Below are 15,811 nucleotides of genomic sequence, written 5' to 3' on the forward strand. Positions count from 1 at the left end.
ATGGACTACATTTTCTCCCAGATAGATTCTGATACCATTTTCAATAATGCAACGATTGACCATTTTGAAGGTTGTTTTTTTCCTCTTTGCATTACTTAGCACCTTATTATGCAGATCTAACGAGGTTTTTCCAAGATGTTGAGGTCTCCTGCACTGTCACCGAGAGCCAGCAAAAAATTCCAAGCACCTTACACAAAAGTGACACAGAATATTTACATTCTCGACATCCATTTTAGTCCATCAGGGAGTGGCTGCTGTACAGTCAACTGAAGTTGATGTGTGCTCCAGATTAACATGCCCCAAATGGCAAAAGTATGGTTTATTAGAGGCTTCCTAGTTTAATTGTGCATTTTGCACAGGCAGCAGATAATGCGCTCCATTGTGTACACAAAAGGCTTGTGCATATCTCGGCTTAATAAACCAAGATAGAATGTTCGAATTAGCTCTGTGTTTCAGTGCACACTCTACACCTGTTTGGGACTTTTGCTGCATATATCTGAATGCATGTGAAGCCATTTCTCGTTAATGGTATCTGTTGGATTATAGCATCTCACTGGGGCCTGGGGTCTGTTTGTGATTCAACGTGTACTTCCAGCTACCAGGCTGCTGAAACAGGGCATTCCTTGAGCCCACAGAAAGTGGCCACCTCTGCTGTCTAGTGAATCTGGTGCTCAGGAAGGTTGGTGGTGGTATAGAATTATATTGGCAGTTCTCTTTCTGTTCTCGCCTGCAGGCCAAGCTCAGCTTAGGTAGGAGCAGCTGCCCCACAACACCTTCAGCTTTATAAATGCCGCTTCTGGAAGAAAGGATGTTTGGGAGGAGAATATATTGCCCAGGCTGTATTGCTGTCTTCTCTCTTTTTAAAAAAGACTTTATTCTTTCTGTTGGTGGCAATTCTGCCAGTGGCTTTGTTCTGCCCTCCCCTTAACAATGAACTGCTCTGGGTGAACTTGAAGCTCACTTCCGTAGTTCACTGGTAATGTCTATACAAATAATGAAGAATGGAATCTGAAGATGAAACACAGCTGAGAACGAAAGCTCTTTAAGACTGCACAATAAACATTTGGCCGGTACCCAAAATAAGGGGAAGGGAAGGAGGCCACCTGAAACAAATTGTTTATACGTTCATCAGCTTTCCCATGTTTGGATCTTAACACAATGACCTGAAATGTGTGTTGTGTCAAGTTCCTACTTAGCTGTTCCAGCACAATCACTTGTCTTCCACTTCAAGAATTCACCAACAGTGGTCTTGCTTTTAAAACTTTTTTTAGGGTCATCCTTTTGTAAACTTTTTTTGTGTGATAAATGATTTGCTATTAAAGATTGGCTTGAAATGCTAACGTTGACTGATGCTTGCTGCTGGGGGAGGCGTGTGAAGCGATTTTTTTATTAAAAAAAACAACACTTTTTGACTAGAAAGATGGCCTTAATCTTTGTAAAAAAATCTACTTTGGAAAGCAATAGTTTTGTTTATTAGTTCCTGTTATTTATTAGTTCTTGGACTTAGAATCATAGAATAGAATCATAGAATCATAGAGTTGGAAGAGACCACAAGGGCCATCGAGTCCAACCCCCTGCCAAGCAGGAAACACCATCAGAGCACTCCTGACATATGGTTGTCAAGCCTCTGCTTAAAGACCTCCAAAGTAGGAGACTCCACCACACTCCTTGGCAGCAAATTCCACTGTCGAACAGCTCTTACTGTCAGGAAGTTCTTCCTAATGTTTAGGTGGAATCTTCTTTCTTGTAGTTTGGATCCATTGCTCCATGTCCGCTTCTCTGGAGCAGCAGAAAACAACCTTTCTCCCTCCTCTATGTGACATCCTTTTATATATTTGAACATGGCTATCATATCACCCCTTAACCTCCTCTTCTCCAGGCTAAACATGCCCAGCTTCCTTAGCCGTTCCTCATAAGGCATCGTTTCCAGGCCTTTGACCATTTTGGTTGCCCTCCTCTGGACACGTTCCAGTTTGTCAGTGTCCTTCTTGAATTGTGGTGCCCAGAACTGGACACAGTACTCCAGGTGTGGTCTGACCAGAGCAGAATACAGTGGCACTATTACTTCCCTTGATCTAGATGCTATACTCCTATTGATGCAGCCCAGAATTGCATTGGCTTTTTTAGCTGCCGCGTCACACTGTTGGCTCATGTCAAGTTTGTGGTCAACCAAGACTCCTAGATCCTTTTCACATGTACTGCTCTCAAGCCAGGTGTCACCCATCTTGTATTTGTGCCTCTCATTTTTTTTGCCCAAGTGCAATACTTTACATTTCTCCCTGTTAAAATTCATCTTGTTTGTTTTTGCCCAGTTCTCTAATCTGTCAAGGTCGTTTTGAAGTGTGATCCTGTCCTCTGGGGTGTTAGCCACCCCTCCCAGTTTGGTGTCATCTGCAAATTTGATCAGGATGCCCTTGAGTCCATCATCCAAGACTTGTTTGGTGTTTCCTTTTTCCATGTGGTTAAGATGTCTTTGTTTTGACAGAGTTTGCGCATCACGTTAAACCTTAAACCAAATATTACCATGCGCAAGTAAGTGCTGCCCACTTTCCTGTTGCTGGGGAGCAGCAGTGAGGAGACTGCTGTCACGCTTGGGATCTGCTGGCGGGCTCCTCATAGGCATTGGGTTGGCTACTGTGAAATCAGGATGCTGGCCTAGACAGGCCTTTGGCATGGTACAGAAGGATCATGATCGCTGCTCCCCACTCACCCTGGGAGAAGGCTAACCAGGGTGCCTGGCTTAGCATTGTGTGCAAACCAGGAATTATGGTTTGTTTTGCTTCCTCCAGAAACCATAATCCGTCACCAAGGTTTGTTTGGAGCAAATGAACTTGGATTTGATGCAACACTCAATTGGGATCATAGTTTGTTTCCTTCCAGAGCAAACTCTTCTGCAGAGTAAGCCATGGCTTTGTAGCTTATTGCAAGTGTGGGAAACCGTTGGCCCTTCAGATGCTGCTGAACTTCCATCATCCCTGGCCATTGGCCATGCTTCCTGGGGCTGATAGGAGTTGGGTTGAGGTTTTTTTTGCTACATTAGCAGCACTGAAGTGAGCTCCCTGGAGTGCAAGCCTAGGAAGTGTGTATGGAGATCCATGCTGCCCAGATGACAAGACCCGCTCCCTTGGCTGATGTGGTCCAAAGGAAAGCAGAGCAATATGCTTGGCTCCAGCTTGGCTGCAGGAGTTTCCGGTAGGAGGCATACAAGATGGCATCCAACCATTTTAGGGACTCCACTCTCGATTTGTGTAGAGTTTACTCCTTAGCCTTTTCTGCTCCTGAAGATGTTCCACAAGGTAGAGGGTAAGGCCTGGTTTACTATCGAAGCCTTTCTCACAAATGAGTATAGCCACAGGACAGTGGAGGTTTGTGATCAGAGTTTTCCTTCTCCTAGGTGGGCTACCTTCCCAGATTGACAAGCCCTATCTGCCCCTCTCTTCCCTCAACAGCACATGCAGAAACTGCCTTCTTGACCGTTAGACCCACTATTGGTCTCATCCACTCAATCCACTGGAGCCTGTCTTCGCATGCAGGGCAAGACCCTAACTCATTGAGGGTTTCAGACCCATTGGCTACCCTCACCCAGTTTAGCTGGTCATTTGAAGCCATTTCCAGGGTGTTGCTGCTGTCTCATGCTGACAGCTTCTAGGAGCCACGGATGAGAGCTGTGTGCAGGGGGACCAAACCTGTGGCGGACAAACTGCCCAGAAGGAGCACGATATGTCCTTCCCCAGAGATACTGCCCCTCCCCTAACACCCCAAGTTCAGGAACATCTGGAGGGCCAAAGGTTCTCCACTCCTGGCTTACTGTGACATGCAAACATGGCCACTGCACCATACAAAAGCTGGAATAAACTGGGTGTGCTTGTGTGTGTGTGATCTCCCCTTAACTTCCTGGATGTTTACAGTGGGATGCTATTGTTTCTCTGTAGTGTAGGACGGATATAATTCCAGGGAGCTTCACAGAATCGGTGCTCAGATTATGGGAGAAAAATGTAGGCCAGCCCTTAATGAAATCCACAAGTTCCATTTTCCTCCCTCCAGTTTTAGCCAAATAATTGTCCCCCGCTCTCCCAATATCCTTGTAAAAACAGTAGCTAAGGGCATGTGTGCCAGAAAAGGTAAGAGGTCTGGGTCCTTTGGCTTTTCTGCTCTGACTTCCCTGCAGCTCAAGTCCCATCTTTTGTTTTCCGTATAGATTTTGCACATCTCTTTCTGGCTAAACCAGCTTTGGTAGTGACTATATTGCAAAGCCACAGTGCAGAGAAGCCTCTTATGTTTCCTGGCTGGAGCACTGTAGCGAGCGAGCCGTTTGAGAAGCCAAACTCAGAGCAAGTTTAATTGATTCCAATTCTCCCTTTCTGTGTGCCAAAAGTTTCCACGGCACTCTCTGCAGCAACTCCTGTCTCACTTGGGGTTTGCCAGTCCTTCCCTGCTGCTAGATCTGCAAATCCAGAAATGTGTGTGCCAGCTCTCTTAAGGCTTGAATTCTTTTCTAACAGGGAAATGTTTCCTCTCCAAACTTAAATGGGGACCTCTTGTGGCAACTTTGGCAATCCCTTGCACAAACACCAGTGAGTAAGGCTGCACATGGAGGGGTTGTCTGTTCAGAAGTTGCACAGAGGAGAAAAAAAAATGGGTTCACTTTTTCTTCTTTCTCTTTGGCTGAAGCTCAGACATGCTTGGGAGGCTGGGAGCCTCAATGGCACCCCTTTGGAGGCTTTATTTGGGGCAGAAACCCTGGCTAGACCTCTCCCCCCTATCCCCAGCCACAGCTCTGCCTAAGAAGTGCTGGGAATTCTTTTGCAGCATGGCTTTATGGGGTTCCAGGAAAATACAAATCTGTTAGGCTGACTTCTGTCCTAGGTAAATTGTGTGTGTGAAGAATATATTCCGATGATATACTGGATCTGCGTGTAAATAAAAACTCCAGGGGGATTCCTGCAATGCTGTTTGTAGTGGGAAACTAACACACAAACAACCCTTACTGTTTTTCCTCCAAGAAAGAAACATTTTATTCTGAGAAACTCTTTTAATTGGGGGCATGTTTTATTTTGTGAGCTAATCCTTGGTAGGAAATCTAAAAACATTTTTGCAGTGTTTTGAGTTTGCTCAATATGTTGGTCTTTCAGTAAGTGGATTCTCATGGGGCTTTGTGCAAAAATCCCCCAATAAGTTGAGCCCCCCCCAAAAAACCCATCAGACTTGTTTGCTTGCTTGTAGCCACTTTAAAAACAACAACACACTTTCCCCTCGTTTTCAGTGGATATCGTTACACTATAAAATGACTTATTTACAAACCAGCTGCGCTCTCTCTCTCTCTCTCTCTCTGTGTGTGTGTGCTTTTTAAATCTTTAAATCTCAAGAGCAGGGAAAGACAGCCTTATGTTCCGTGCAGGGCCATTGGCCCATAAAAAAAGCCCACCGGGGTTGCAACTGGTGGTGGGTGGAGCCAGAGCATCGCTCACTCCATGCCACACTTCCAGGGCCGTATCCATGATTCTCTGTCCACTAGTTCACTGGTCTTCAACTGTTGAATTGAGACCCATGAGTAGGTCATGGCTTGATTGAAGATGGGTTGCAACAAGAGCATTACCACCTTGCAAAGATATGTTAAAAGACTAAGAAATGGGTCCCCAAATGCATGTTTGGCTTAGAAGTAGATACTGGATCTGAAAAAGTTGAATTCTGCTGCACCTAGTACAAAGAGCTCTTGCCCTACATGATGGGTGAATTTTAATGTTGTGCACCAGCGGAATCTGGTGCAACAGCTTTGCTAGCGGAAACTTGTTTTGCACAATTGATTGTGCAACGATGTTACCACAGCAACGCCTTCTCTTGTGCAACAACGTCATTCTGGTACAAAACATTTCACCAGCGTAACATGCGTGAATGCATCGTTTTATTTTTTATGCCCCCTTTCCATAACTAAAACCAGGCTCAAGGCAGCTTACAATGCAAAAAATAAAAATACAAACATAACAAAAGCAGTCATAAACTATGAACAGAGCTCATCAAAAAGTACTCAGCCCAACTGAACAATTTCCACATGAATTGTAGGAGTTACCACTAAAAAATAAAAAAGCAACAATACTCCCCCAAAACAATACCCAGATGTTGCACCCACCCCAATCCCTGAGCGACAAAGAGACCCCAGGGGTTCCAGCACTTACCCAGCTTTTGTTTTTCATGGAATGAAGACTAGTTGGTGGTTTTATTCACACACACAACCTGAGCACAGCATCATCCCATGTGCTCTACATTTTTGTAGAGCTGCGAAGAAGAAAGCAGAAAGCAGACATGGTTCTGTTCCAAAGCAATAGCTGAACCAGAATATAGAAGGGAAATGGGCACAGATCCAGTTCCCTGGCATGTCCCCCCCCCTAGAAAAGTAAGAAAATACAGGCAGCAAAACTTAGATTAGATCCACAGTGGTGAAAGTTCCTAAATTATTTGTATAGTGACACAAGAATGGCTTTGTAGAAAAGGCCCTGCGTTACACACCAGAGTTCACATGGTAGACCGAGGAAACAATATACATTACAGTCGTACCTCGGAAGTCGAATGCAATCCATTCCAGAAGCCCGCCCGACTTTGAAAATGTTTGGAAACCAAGGTGCGGCTTCCAATTGGCTGCAGGAAGCTTCTGTGGCCAATCAGAAGCCACGGAAGCGGCACTGGACGTTCAGGTTCCAAAGAACATTCACAAACTGGAACAATCACTTCTGGGTTTGCGGCGTTTGGGCAACAAAACGTTCAAGTCGCAAGATGTTCGTCAACCAAGGTACTACTGTACATTACTTCCTTACTCCCATGATGAGGGGGAGTGGCCAAGCTTAGCCTGGGAGGACAGCTTACTCTATGATATTAACTACTTCATGCATTAATTAGATGTAAGCATTTTGGTTATATGAGGCTGGTGGTCCCACATATTGAGGTTTTAACATTGAAAACCATAAAGTGCATCTCTTCTGCATATCGGTAGCCAAGTGAAGTGTATACATTTGAAACAAGCCAGTGAAATGGACTTGTAAGTAACTGTGGCGTCTGCTTTGGATGGAATATTCTCTGCCCTTCAGAGATCTTCTCTTGTTTTGCTACAAAGTGAGAAAAAGCAGATGAGTTGCTAATCTTCCTGTGTGGCACTGACTTGCTTTGACGAAGCCCAGCTGTGTGACACTGGCGAACTTAGCCAATTAAACTTCATTAGTCTTAATGCTGCGTAAGCCTTGCCTCCACGGTGGTATGGCAGCAGCACCTTCGGAGTAAAGACGTTATTATCCATGCTCAGGTTGTCTTCAGGCTGAGATAAAGTGGTGCCCCGAAGCGGACAAACTTGGAAGAAAATCTGAATGAAATCCATGGGACTGAACAGCTGAAACGCATCTGGCAGAAAATTACCTCCTAACTGGTCTTCGCTAGGGCATTTCCACCTCCCCAAGATTGATTGTTATCCATCCAGTGCCCTTGCTAGATGGTGTCCACCATTATATTTGAATATCTGTGTTTTGGGATGCTGCTCTGAGCACCGTTTTAGGTGGCAGAGTGATAAGTGCATGTAAAAATAAAGATGTATCTGAGGGGCCCTGCAACAAAATGTTGCAGTGTGGAGTTTGCTCCCTTCCTCAGTTTTCTACCACCCTCACTGCACGCTGCATTCTGTGCAAACTAAGAGTACTCCGGACAGCACTGCAGGGCTCTTGTAAGCTACTCAAAACCATTCTTGTATTCAGTGTGAACTACAGTTCATTGGAATTGTCAGTCACTCTCTTCCTGCCCCTTCCAAACTGCAATTTGGGGACAAACACATTTATTTGCTTTGGGATTTGCATTAGTAGTTGTGTGTGTGTGTGTGTGTGTGTGTGTGTGTTTAAAAAATGCTACACACGAACTTGGCTATAGCATGAATGCTGCTACCTTCTGCATTTTTGCAGGGTGGGGTGGGGGATGTGAACACACTTGTTTCCTGAAAGCTTCATGTTTGAAAACTGCTGTGCTAGATGAAGAATTATTTTGGATGAGAGTTCAGCTTCTGAAGAGTTAAAAGCAAATCAAAGCTTCAGTTCACACGACGGCATCCCAGCGGCAGGGTGTGCATTCATGCTGCTCCTCGTTTATTTTAATTTATTTCAATCATATTTTTACCCCCATTTTAATGGAAGTGTTTTCAAGGTGGTTTTTTTACGGTAGAGTATCTCAAACAGTAAAAAAACAAGGCAAAACAATGCTATAGGCTAGTAATGAAAATAAAATTAAAGCAAGGGACTAAATAGCAATAAATCAATAAAAACAGCCAGTGGATAAAAGCAACATAAATATGCTGTGTTAAAAGGGCTTGAGCAAATAAAACTGTTTTGATTTGGCACACAGTAGTGGGGGCTCATTGCCCATGATGCTAGCAATGTCATGGGCACAGTCTAATAGGTGCTCTCAACAGAGCCAGTGTGGTGTTGTGGTTAAGAGTGGGAGTCTCGTAATCTGGTGAACCGGGTTCGGGTCTCCGCTCCTCCACATGCAGCTGCTGGGTGACCTTGGGCCAGTCACACTTCTCTGAAGTCTCTCAGCCCCACTCACCTCACAGAGTGTTTGTTGTGGGGGTGGAAGGGAAAGGCTTTGAGACTCCTTAGGGTAGTGATAAAGCGGGATATCAAATCCAAACTACTACTACTACTACTACTCTTCTTCTTCTTCTTCTTCTTCTTCTTCTTCTTCTTCATCATATTCTTCTTCTTCATATTCTGTACTGTACTCCCAATTGCAGCAGTTATCTTAGCTGGGTGAAAAAATTGTATCGCTCCCGCCACTGAACATGACATTGGTGTTTTTCTTTTCACTGAGGAAACGAGATATTCCTGCAACGGAACTATCTCCTGCAGCAGCACTTAGCAATCAGTCTGTTTAGGGAAGTTTTTAATGTTTGAAGTTCTATTCTGTTTTTAATGTTCTGTTGAAAGCTGCCCAGAGTGGCTGGGGAAACCCAGTCAGATGGGTGGGGTAGAAATAATAAAATTGTTGTTGTTGTTATCAACCATTTTTCCATACAGTTGTGGTGTGCAAACATACCATGGGGGAGAGGAATGACACTTATTCAGTGGTTATGGCGCATGAAACCTTTGAGTTCCGAGTTCATCCTCTCTCTTTGTCTCTTTCTCTCTCTCTCCTGTAGCCCTTTTGACACTGAAAGCCTCGTCTTGTCTCCTGGATCTGCCTCCAAGTTTTCTGTGGGGAGCAGGAAAAACTCCATATACAGCTGGACCCCACCAAACACCCCCAGCTTCCGAGAGAAATATTACCTTGTAAGTATGAGCGGGATGCAAAGAGCTTCTGCGCTCAAGTGCTTACCCTCCCAGCCACTTTTGCAGTGTGTCGTGATGCCTGCAGGAAATTGTCCCACTTGCTGAAATGTATCGGGCAAAGGAAAACAAAAGTATGCTCAGTTAGCAGCCTGTGATAAATGAGTGTCAGCTCCACAATATACTAGTCTTTTCTGGCTCTCTTCAGACAGGAGCCGTGCAGTTTAGAACTGTTGCTAATTAATGAACCTGATTAATTAACTAATTAATTAATTAACTGTTGCTAATTAATGAAATGAAGATGTAAAACACCAAGGGCCTTCAAGGAGCTGAAGAAGTTTCTGGTGAAGCGGAAAGATTGAAAAACAATGGGTGGAATTCAATGTACATTTACATGGGGGTTACGTTCTGAGGCCCACCTTTAAGTGAAATGGTGTATGTTGGGAACACCACTGCAAAAGCCTGAAAACACCCTCTAAACCTCTGAAAAACAAAACCCCTTTCAAAAACAAAACCCCGACGGGGGAAAACAAAAAAATTCACCAAACTCCACCACAACCACTCCCTTCTTGCTCAAATTCCAACTCTCCACAGGCCTTAAACGTCTGTACAAAGGCTTGTGGGATTGCTGGGCACTGTTTTTGCACCATTTTTGCCATTTTCGTGCTCTTTTAGGGTCGTTTCTGCCCTTTTCTGTGCCACTTCCAGGTTTGCTGCAATGCATACAAGTGCAATTGTGCATGTCTTGAACATGAATAAATGGGGCATTGCCTGTAGTGCTAAGTGGGGCATGTGTACAGGGGATGAGGGCCAGTTGAGCAATGAGATGTTCCCCACCTCACCCGGTCCTCTGCCCATGCTCCCCCAATACTCCAGAGCAGATTTAGGGAACGTGGAGGGGGGGAGGAGAGGGGGGAGGAAGTCCCATTGCACAAGAGAACCTCATTCCACATGCACGACAAGTTAGTTGAATCCCTCCCTGGATGGGTAGTTTTCAATTGAGGGACACGGTGGGGGGAGAGCTTAGCCCTCTAGAGAGGAGAACTGAACTTAACATTGGAAAAATGAGAAACTGAGAGAAAATGAAGTTGACAGATTTGCTCAGTATAGCCATTGTTCAGAGATGATGAGAGTTGAGATTCATCAATGTCTGGAAGGTCGCAGGTTCCTTTTAGGAGCTGCGCTTACTATGTTCTGTAGAAAGGCACTAATTGCGTAATACCACCTCTCTCTTTGCCTCAGTCTGTTTTGCAGCAAGGGAAAAAACAAGCAGATATCAGGGACGAGGCCCGAGATCCCTGCATCCTGAGCTACTTGGCTGACTGCGATTTCGACATGAGTCTGAGGAGCACCAGCCACAGCCTTACAGAGACAACAGAAGGCAGCTCGTTCAGCTCAGAAGACCCGAAAGGGGCAGAAAGCAGGAACGTGACGCCACCTTCGAATCAGAGGGCGCTGCCCATGCCACTGACTATCCTACAAGATGCTTGTGTGGCAGGAGAGCAGCAGGACCTACTGCTGTGCCAAACTCCCAGCCGCAGGACTCTAGACATCCTACAAGAGACGACCCATGCTGACCCCGCTCTCGCCACACCAACACACCCACTTGATCAGGAGAAAGTGAGGAGCAAGTCTACCATCCGGGACAGGAGTCACCATTTAGTACAGCAAAGGAAGGTCCTCTCTGCTGGTCGAAGAGGATCGAGAGGCAATTCTGATGTCAGAGGTGGTAGAAGGACTAAGTCGATTGAGAAGACGCTTCAGGAAGTGTTGCTTTTGTTGAAATCCCAGCATCCGAGCCCTATCCAACTGGAGGAATTGGAATACCAGCTTTTCTGCATCCGGGGCAAATTAAAGGTAAAGAATTGTCAAGTTTTAGCTCTCGGTACTTATCCTTTCCATTCCCAAAGATGGCAAGAACGTTTGCGCAGACATATGGATTATGCCTGAACCATGCACAGGGGTGAAAATGTTCCTAGAGAAAGGCACCCTAAAGCAGGTCTGGGGAATCTGGCTTTCAAGATATTATTGAAAGCCAGTGTGGTGTAGTGGTTAAGAGCGATAGACTCGTAATCTGGGGAAAGGAGAATGTTAGCCGCTCTGAGACTCCTTCGGGTAGTGATAAAGCGGGATATCAAATCCAAACTCTTCTCTTCTTATTGGACTATAACTCCCATCATCCCTGACCATTGGCCATGGTGGGTTGGGGCTAATGGGAGTTTGGGAAATCAGGGTGGTGGTGCTGGAATATTCACTGGCGATATCTGTGCTACTGATAGCCCACGGGGATGAAAAGGGTTTCTACTGAAAAGGAAATGCAACTCATTTTGCATTTTCCAACAGCCGAAAAAGTACCAACTGAAACACTCCTCTGTGGAGAGCTTGATGGTTGAGACAGTGCTGGAAAGCTTTGACTTCCTCAATGCTGATGGCAGTGCGGATGAACTATCATCTCTCGGGAGTGTAAGGACCCGCAGTACCAGGTAAATTTCCAACCTTCTTTCCCTATCTGCAGAAATGCTATATATGCACAGCCCTGCCTCTGAGAGGTTAGAAGACTGTGAGAAGAAGAGTGATGGCCCAACAGGGCAAGATTAAATAATTATGCTGCCTATAGTATTGAGTCGAGGGAGCCTTCATGCTCTACCAACTGCTCATCTACCAAATGTGCTACTCTGATAGCTTCCCAGAAGCTTCTGGTTGACCACTCTTGACAATCAAGGTGCTAGAGTGGATGGATTGATGAACTGATCTGAACGGCCTTGGCCCAGTATACCTGAAGGAGCATCTCCACCCCCACCGTTCTGCCTGGACACTGATGTCCAGCGCCGAGGGCCTTCTGGTGGCTCCTTCACCGTGAGAAGCAAAGCTACAGGGAACCAGGCAGAGGGCCTTTTTGGTAGTGGCACCTGTCCTGTGGAACGCCCTCCCATCGGATGCCAAAGAGATAACAACTATCTGACGTTTAGAAGACATCTGAAGGCAGTTTTTAATGTCTGACATTTTAATTTATTTTTATGTATTTTAATGTATTTTTAATCTTTTGTTGGAAGCCGCCCAGAGTGGCTGGGGAAACAAATAATAAATTATTATTATAATTACACACCAGCTTTCTTCTGATGTTCTGTTCTTATTTTCCTTTCACTGAATTCCTTTGTATCACTGGAATCTGATCCCGGATCATAAACCCAGAGGAAGCATTGACCATATTTCCTCAGCAAGATAGGGCTTGGTTCACCACCCATCCCCCTGCTGCCCTGCTTTATTTTCATTCTATTAATTATTTGCTTCCTTATCCTTGTCCTTAGCACCAGCAGCTACAACAAAGCCACACTTCCATCCCTGAGCTATGATACCAAAAAAGAAAAGAAGGAGTTAACCACAGGCAGTGATGACCTAGATACACTTCTGGAAGTTCACCTGCAGTTCTGCAGAGCTCTTCTGCAGGTGGGGAATTGTGTTTGATTGCTTTCTCTTTTCTTTTTTAAAAAGGGGGGAATTGGAGTCTTATTACTATGATTAATCTCACGGAATGGGAGACTCAGGACAGTCGGTCTTTGGAGAGAAGATTGTATTGTTTTAATGAGCACAATCAGCAAATGTTTGAACCGTTTGTCATGAGTTGGGATTGGCGGGAGAAACTCAAGTTAGTTCTCATTCAAAGGCGAACCTACCTGATTCGCATTCTCTGAATCAATATGCATACCCAAACAGAGCCATCCTTTGAAATTCTCACTTTTCCAAATTTTGCCTTGTAGGTCTCCAAGGCATGTGTTCAGGAATGCATATACTAAGGCAACGTGTGTATGAAAATGTACATATTGGGGAAGATAACTTATACAAACGGGAATATCCACTTTGCAAAAATGTGTATTGTTGCATACGAATTAGGAGAAATTCTCACTTTAAAAAAATGCTTTGTGAGAACTTTTTTAAAAAATCACAACCTGATGTGGAAATGTAGAGAACTGAACTTAAGGCTGGGAAAAAGAGACTGGGAGAAACCAAAATCGACAGATTGCTGCATCCCTGTGACTCATGTGTAAGAAGAAGCTCTGCTAGATTAGATCAAAGATCCACCCAGGCCAGCATCCACTTTCCCAAAAAGATGTTTCTCGGGAAGTCCACTAACAAGACAGGGAAGTAATGGCCGTCTTGTGCATACATTGGAAGTCTGACTTTTTTGTGTAATTGGAACTCTGACTTTACCTTTTCTCATCTGATGACAACAGGGCCGGACAACCCTGGGTATTTTTCAGGTTGGCTGGCAGCCCTATCCCTGCATCTTTTGAACATCTGATGCATCTGATGAAGCAGCCTTTATGCTAGTTCGGACCACTGGTCCATCTAGCCCGGTATTGTCCATTCCAGGGATAACCAGCATGATGGACCACAACTGCCACCATTCCTGACTACTGACCATGCTGGTTGGGGTGATGAAAGTTGGAGTCCAACAACTTCTAAAGAGCATCGCCACATCGAAAGGGCTACCTCTGGCCCAGTCTCATTGGCAGCAGCTCTTCAGGATTTCAGCCAAGGGGTCTTTGTCGACATGCAGAGGGCCAGGAGGCCAGCTGGCTAGCTCCAGCTGGGCTGTCTCCTTCCTGGCGTCCCACTGCGAAGACCCATCACCTCTGCTCCAACGTAAATCAGCGACCCAGGCTTCAAAGCCAGGGCACACTATCAGCAGCTCAAACTGCGCACACAGAATAGGCGTGAGGCTTGTGGAAGCATACTACAACTACAGATTTATTAATCATAAATCAGGACAAAGAAACATGTCATCTCTCTCGTCTTTTCAGAGAGAAACGGGAAAAGCAAAAGCAACACACAATGGAAGTTCCAGCAAGCTGTGCTGGAATGTAAACAGACATGTGACACGCAACAGTTCCATGCGTCTGCTTCTTAAGGTGGAATGGAAATCTCAGCAGTCTTTCCCAGCTGCTGCTGCCTGACCCTGTTAAGTGGAGATTCAGGTGGTTGTATGTGGGACCTTCAGAGCTTCTTTCTCTGAGCTATGACCTTCTCCTTGCTTCTGAGAGTGCCACACTGATTCACATAATGAATATCCAAATATTTAAAGAAAGGTTTGCCTGGGTGTTTTCTCATGCCAGGGCAGCTGTTCCCACAGGAAGGTGGTCCAGCTCTTATTTGGCGCTCTGGTAAAAACAAAACAGATACCCATCCCCTTTTAAATCTGCTTTCCTAATACATGCTCGTCAGACTGTTTGCAACAGATAGTTATGTTTCCAGGGCCTGAGCAGAAATTCTCAGGAAGCCTTTGAAGGCACTTCCAGATGTTGACTTCCCTGGGGACATGACTACCCAGTGCAGAGCTGAACAAGAAAGCACTGTGATGATTGTGAGGTCCCAGGTACCGTATTTTTCACCCTATAGGACGCACTTTTCCCCCTCCAAAAATGAAGGGGAAATGTGTGTGCGCCCTATGGGGCGAATGCAGGCTTTTCCTGAAGCCTGGAGAGCGAGAGGGGTCGGTGCGCACCGACGCCTCTCCTCTCCAGGCTTCAGCAGAGCCCCACCGCCAGCCCCACAAGCTCGGGGACAGCGGGAGGCGCAGCGTGCCTTTCCCGCTGTCCCCCGACTTGGCTAGAAGGCTGGCGGGGGGGGGGGAGAAGCCTGCTCCTCCCCGTCGCCAGCCCCGCAAACTCCCCTCCTCCAGCCCTGCAAGCTCCCAGAGCGATGCCAAAGCTGCACGCAGCTTCGGCATCGCTCTGGGTCCCATTCTGGGGGCTGGGGGAGGGGGAAGCTCGGGCTTCCCCCGCCCCAGCCCCGCGCCTGGGGAAAAAAATAATTCCCCCCCTTTATTCCCCCCCCCAATCTAGATGCGTCCTATGGACCGGTGCATCCTATAGGGCGAAAAATACGGTAACTCTGGCACAGGCTGACTTCCAAAAAGTCTCTGCTGCTGGCCTGGCTATATCTCTCAGCAAGTAGGCCCCTTCCAGCTCCATTGATTGCTGGCTGTGCTGTATCTGAGAACAGGGCAGCCAGCTGTTCCTTCTTTCATGCTGATCATCCTTATACAGTAGTAGCAGTCAGGAGTGGGAAGAGCACAATTCACATAGGAGAGAGAGAGAGAGAGAACGATTTTTGGAAGAACCCCGAAGCCTTAGACTCCCAAAGGTTCTGTTAATGCTTACTCATGAACAGATCTTCTGGCTAAGAACCATTCTCAGTCAGCAGATGTTCAATGCTCCATTACAATGTCTGTTGAGATACTACAAGGAAATGCCTTTTGGTGAGAACTCATTACTTTCAGCTGTAAATCTGGGGGCAGAGCATCCCAGACGGGGGTAGGGCCAGTGTTACAGTCTTGCTCCCCATCCTCATTCAGTTATTAATCACATGGGTATGGGGGTGGGAAGTTAGAACAAGGCTCCAATAGTAAACCCATTCATTTGTGTCAACTTAATATTGAGCCAATCTTAGCTCACTAATGAGTGTGCTTATATACTTTGCATGTTTTCCAAGATGTTTGTTGCCAGTGTTGGGGTTTC

General features: G+C 45.8%; 1 protein-coding gene across 4 annotated transcripts in view; it reads left to right on the forward strand.

The window, feature by feature from the left end:
• The window catches only part of RIPOR3 (RIPOR family member 3), a 105,894-nt gene that overhangs the window by 73,601 nt on the left and 16,482 nt on the right, over positions 1-15,811 (forward strand). For all 4 annotated transcript variants that reach the window (XR_014527283.1, XR_014527284.1, XR_014527285.1 and 1 more), the window contains exons 12-15: positions 9,167-9,296; positions 10,536-11,150; positions 11,637-11,776; positions 12,602-12,740. Coding sequence is in view for 1 of the 4 variants with exons in the window: in XM_083508000.1 (XP_083364126.1) it covers positions 9,167-9,296; positions 10,536-11,150; positions 11,637-11,776; positions 12,602-12,740 (1,024 nt within the window). In the remaining 3 variants the exon portion in view is untranslated. The remainder of the gene's footprint in view (positions 1-9,166; positions 9,297-10,535; positions 11,151-11,636; positions 11,777-12,601; positions 12,741-15,811) is intronic.

This window comes from Podarcis liolepis, assembly GCF_965112155.1.
Source record: "Podarcis liolepis genome assembly, chromosome: 6".
NCBI lineage: Eukaryota > Metazoa > Chordata > Lepidosauria > Squamata > Lacertidae > Podarcis > Podarcis liolepis.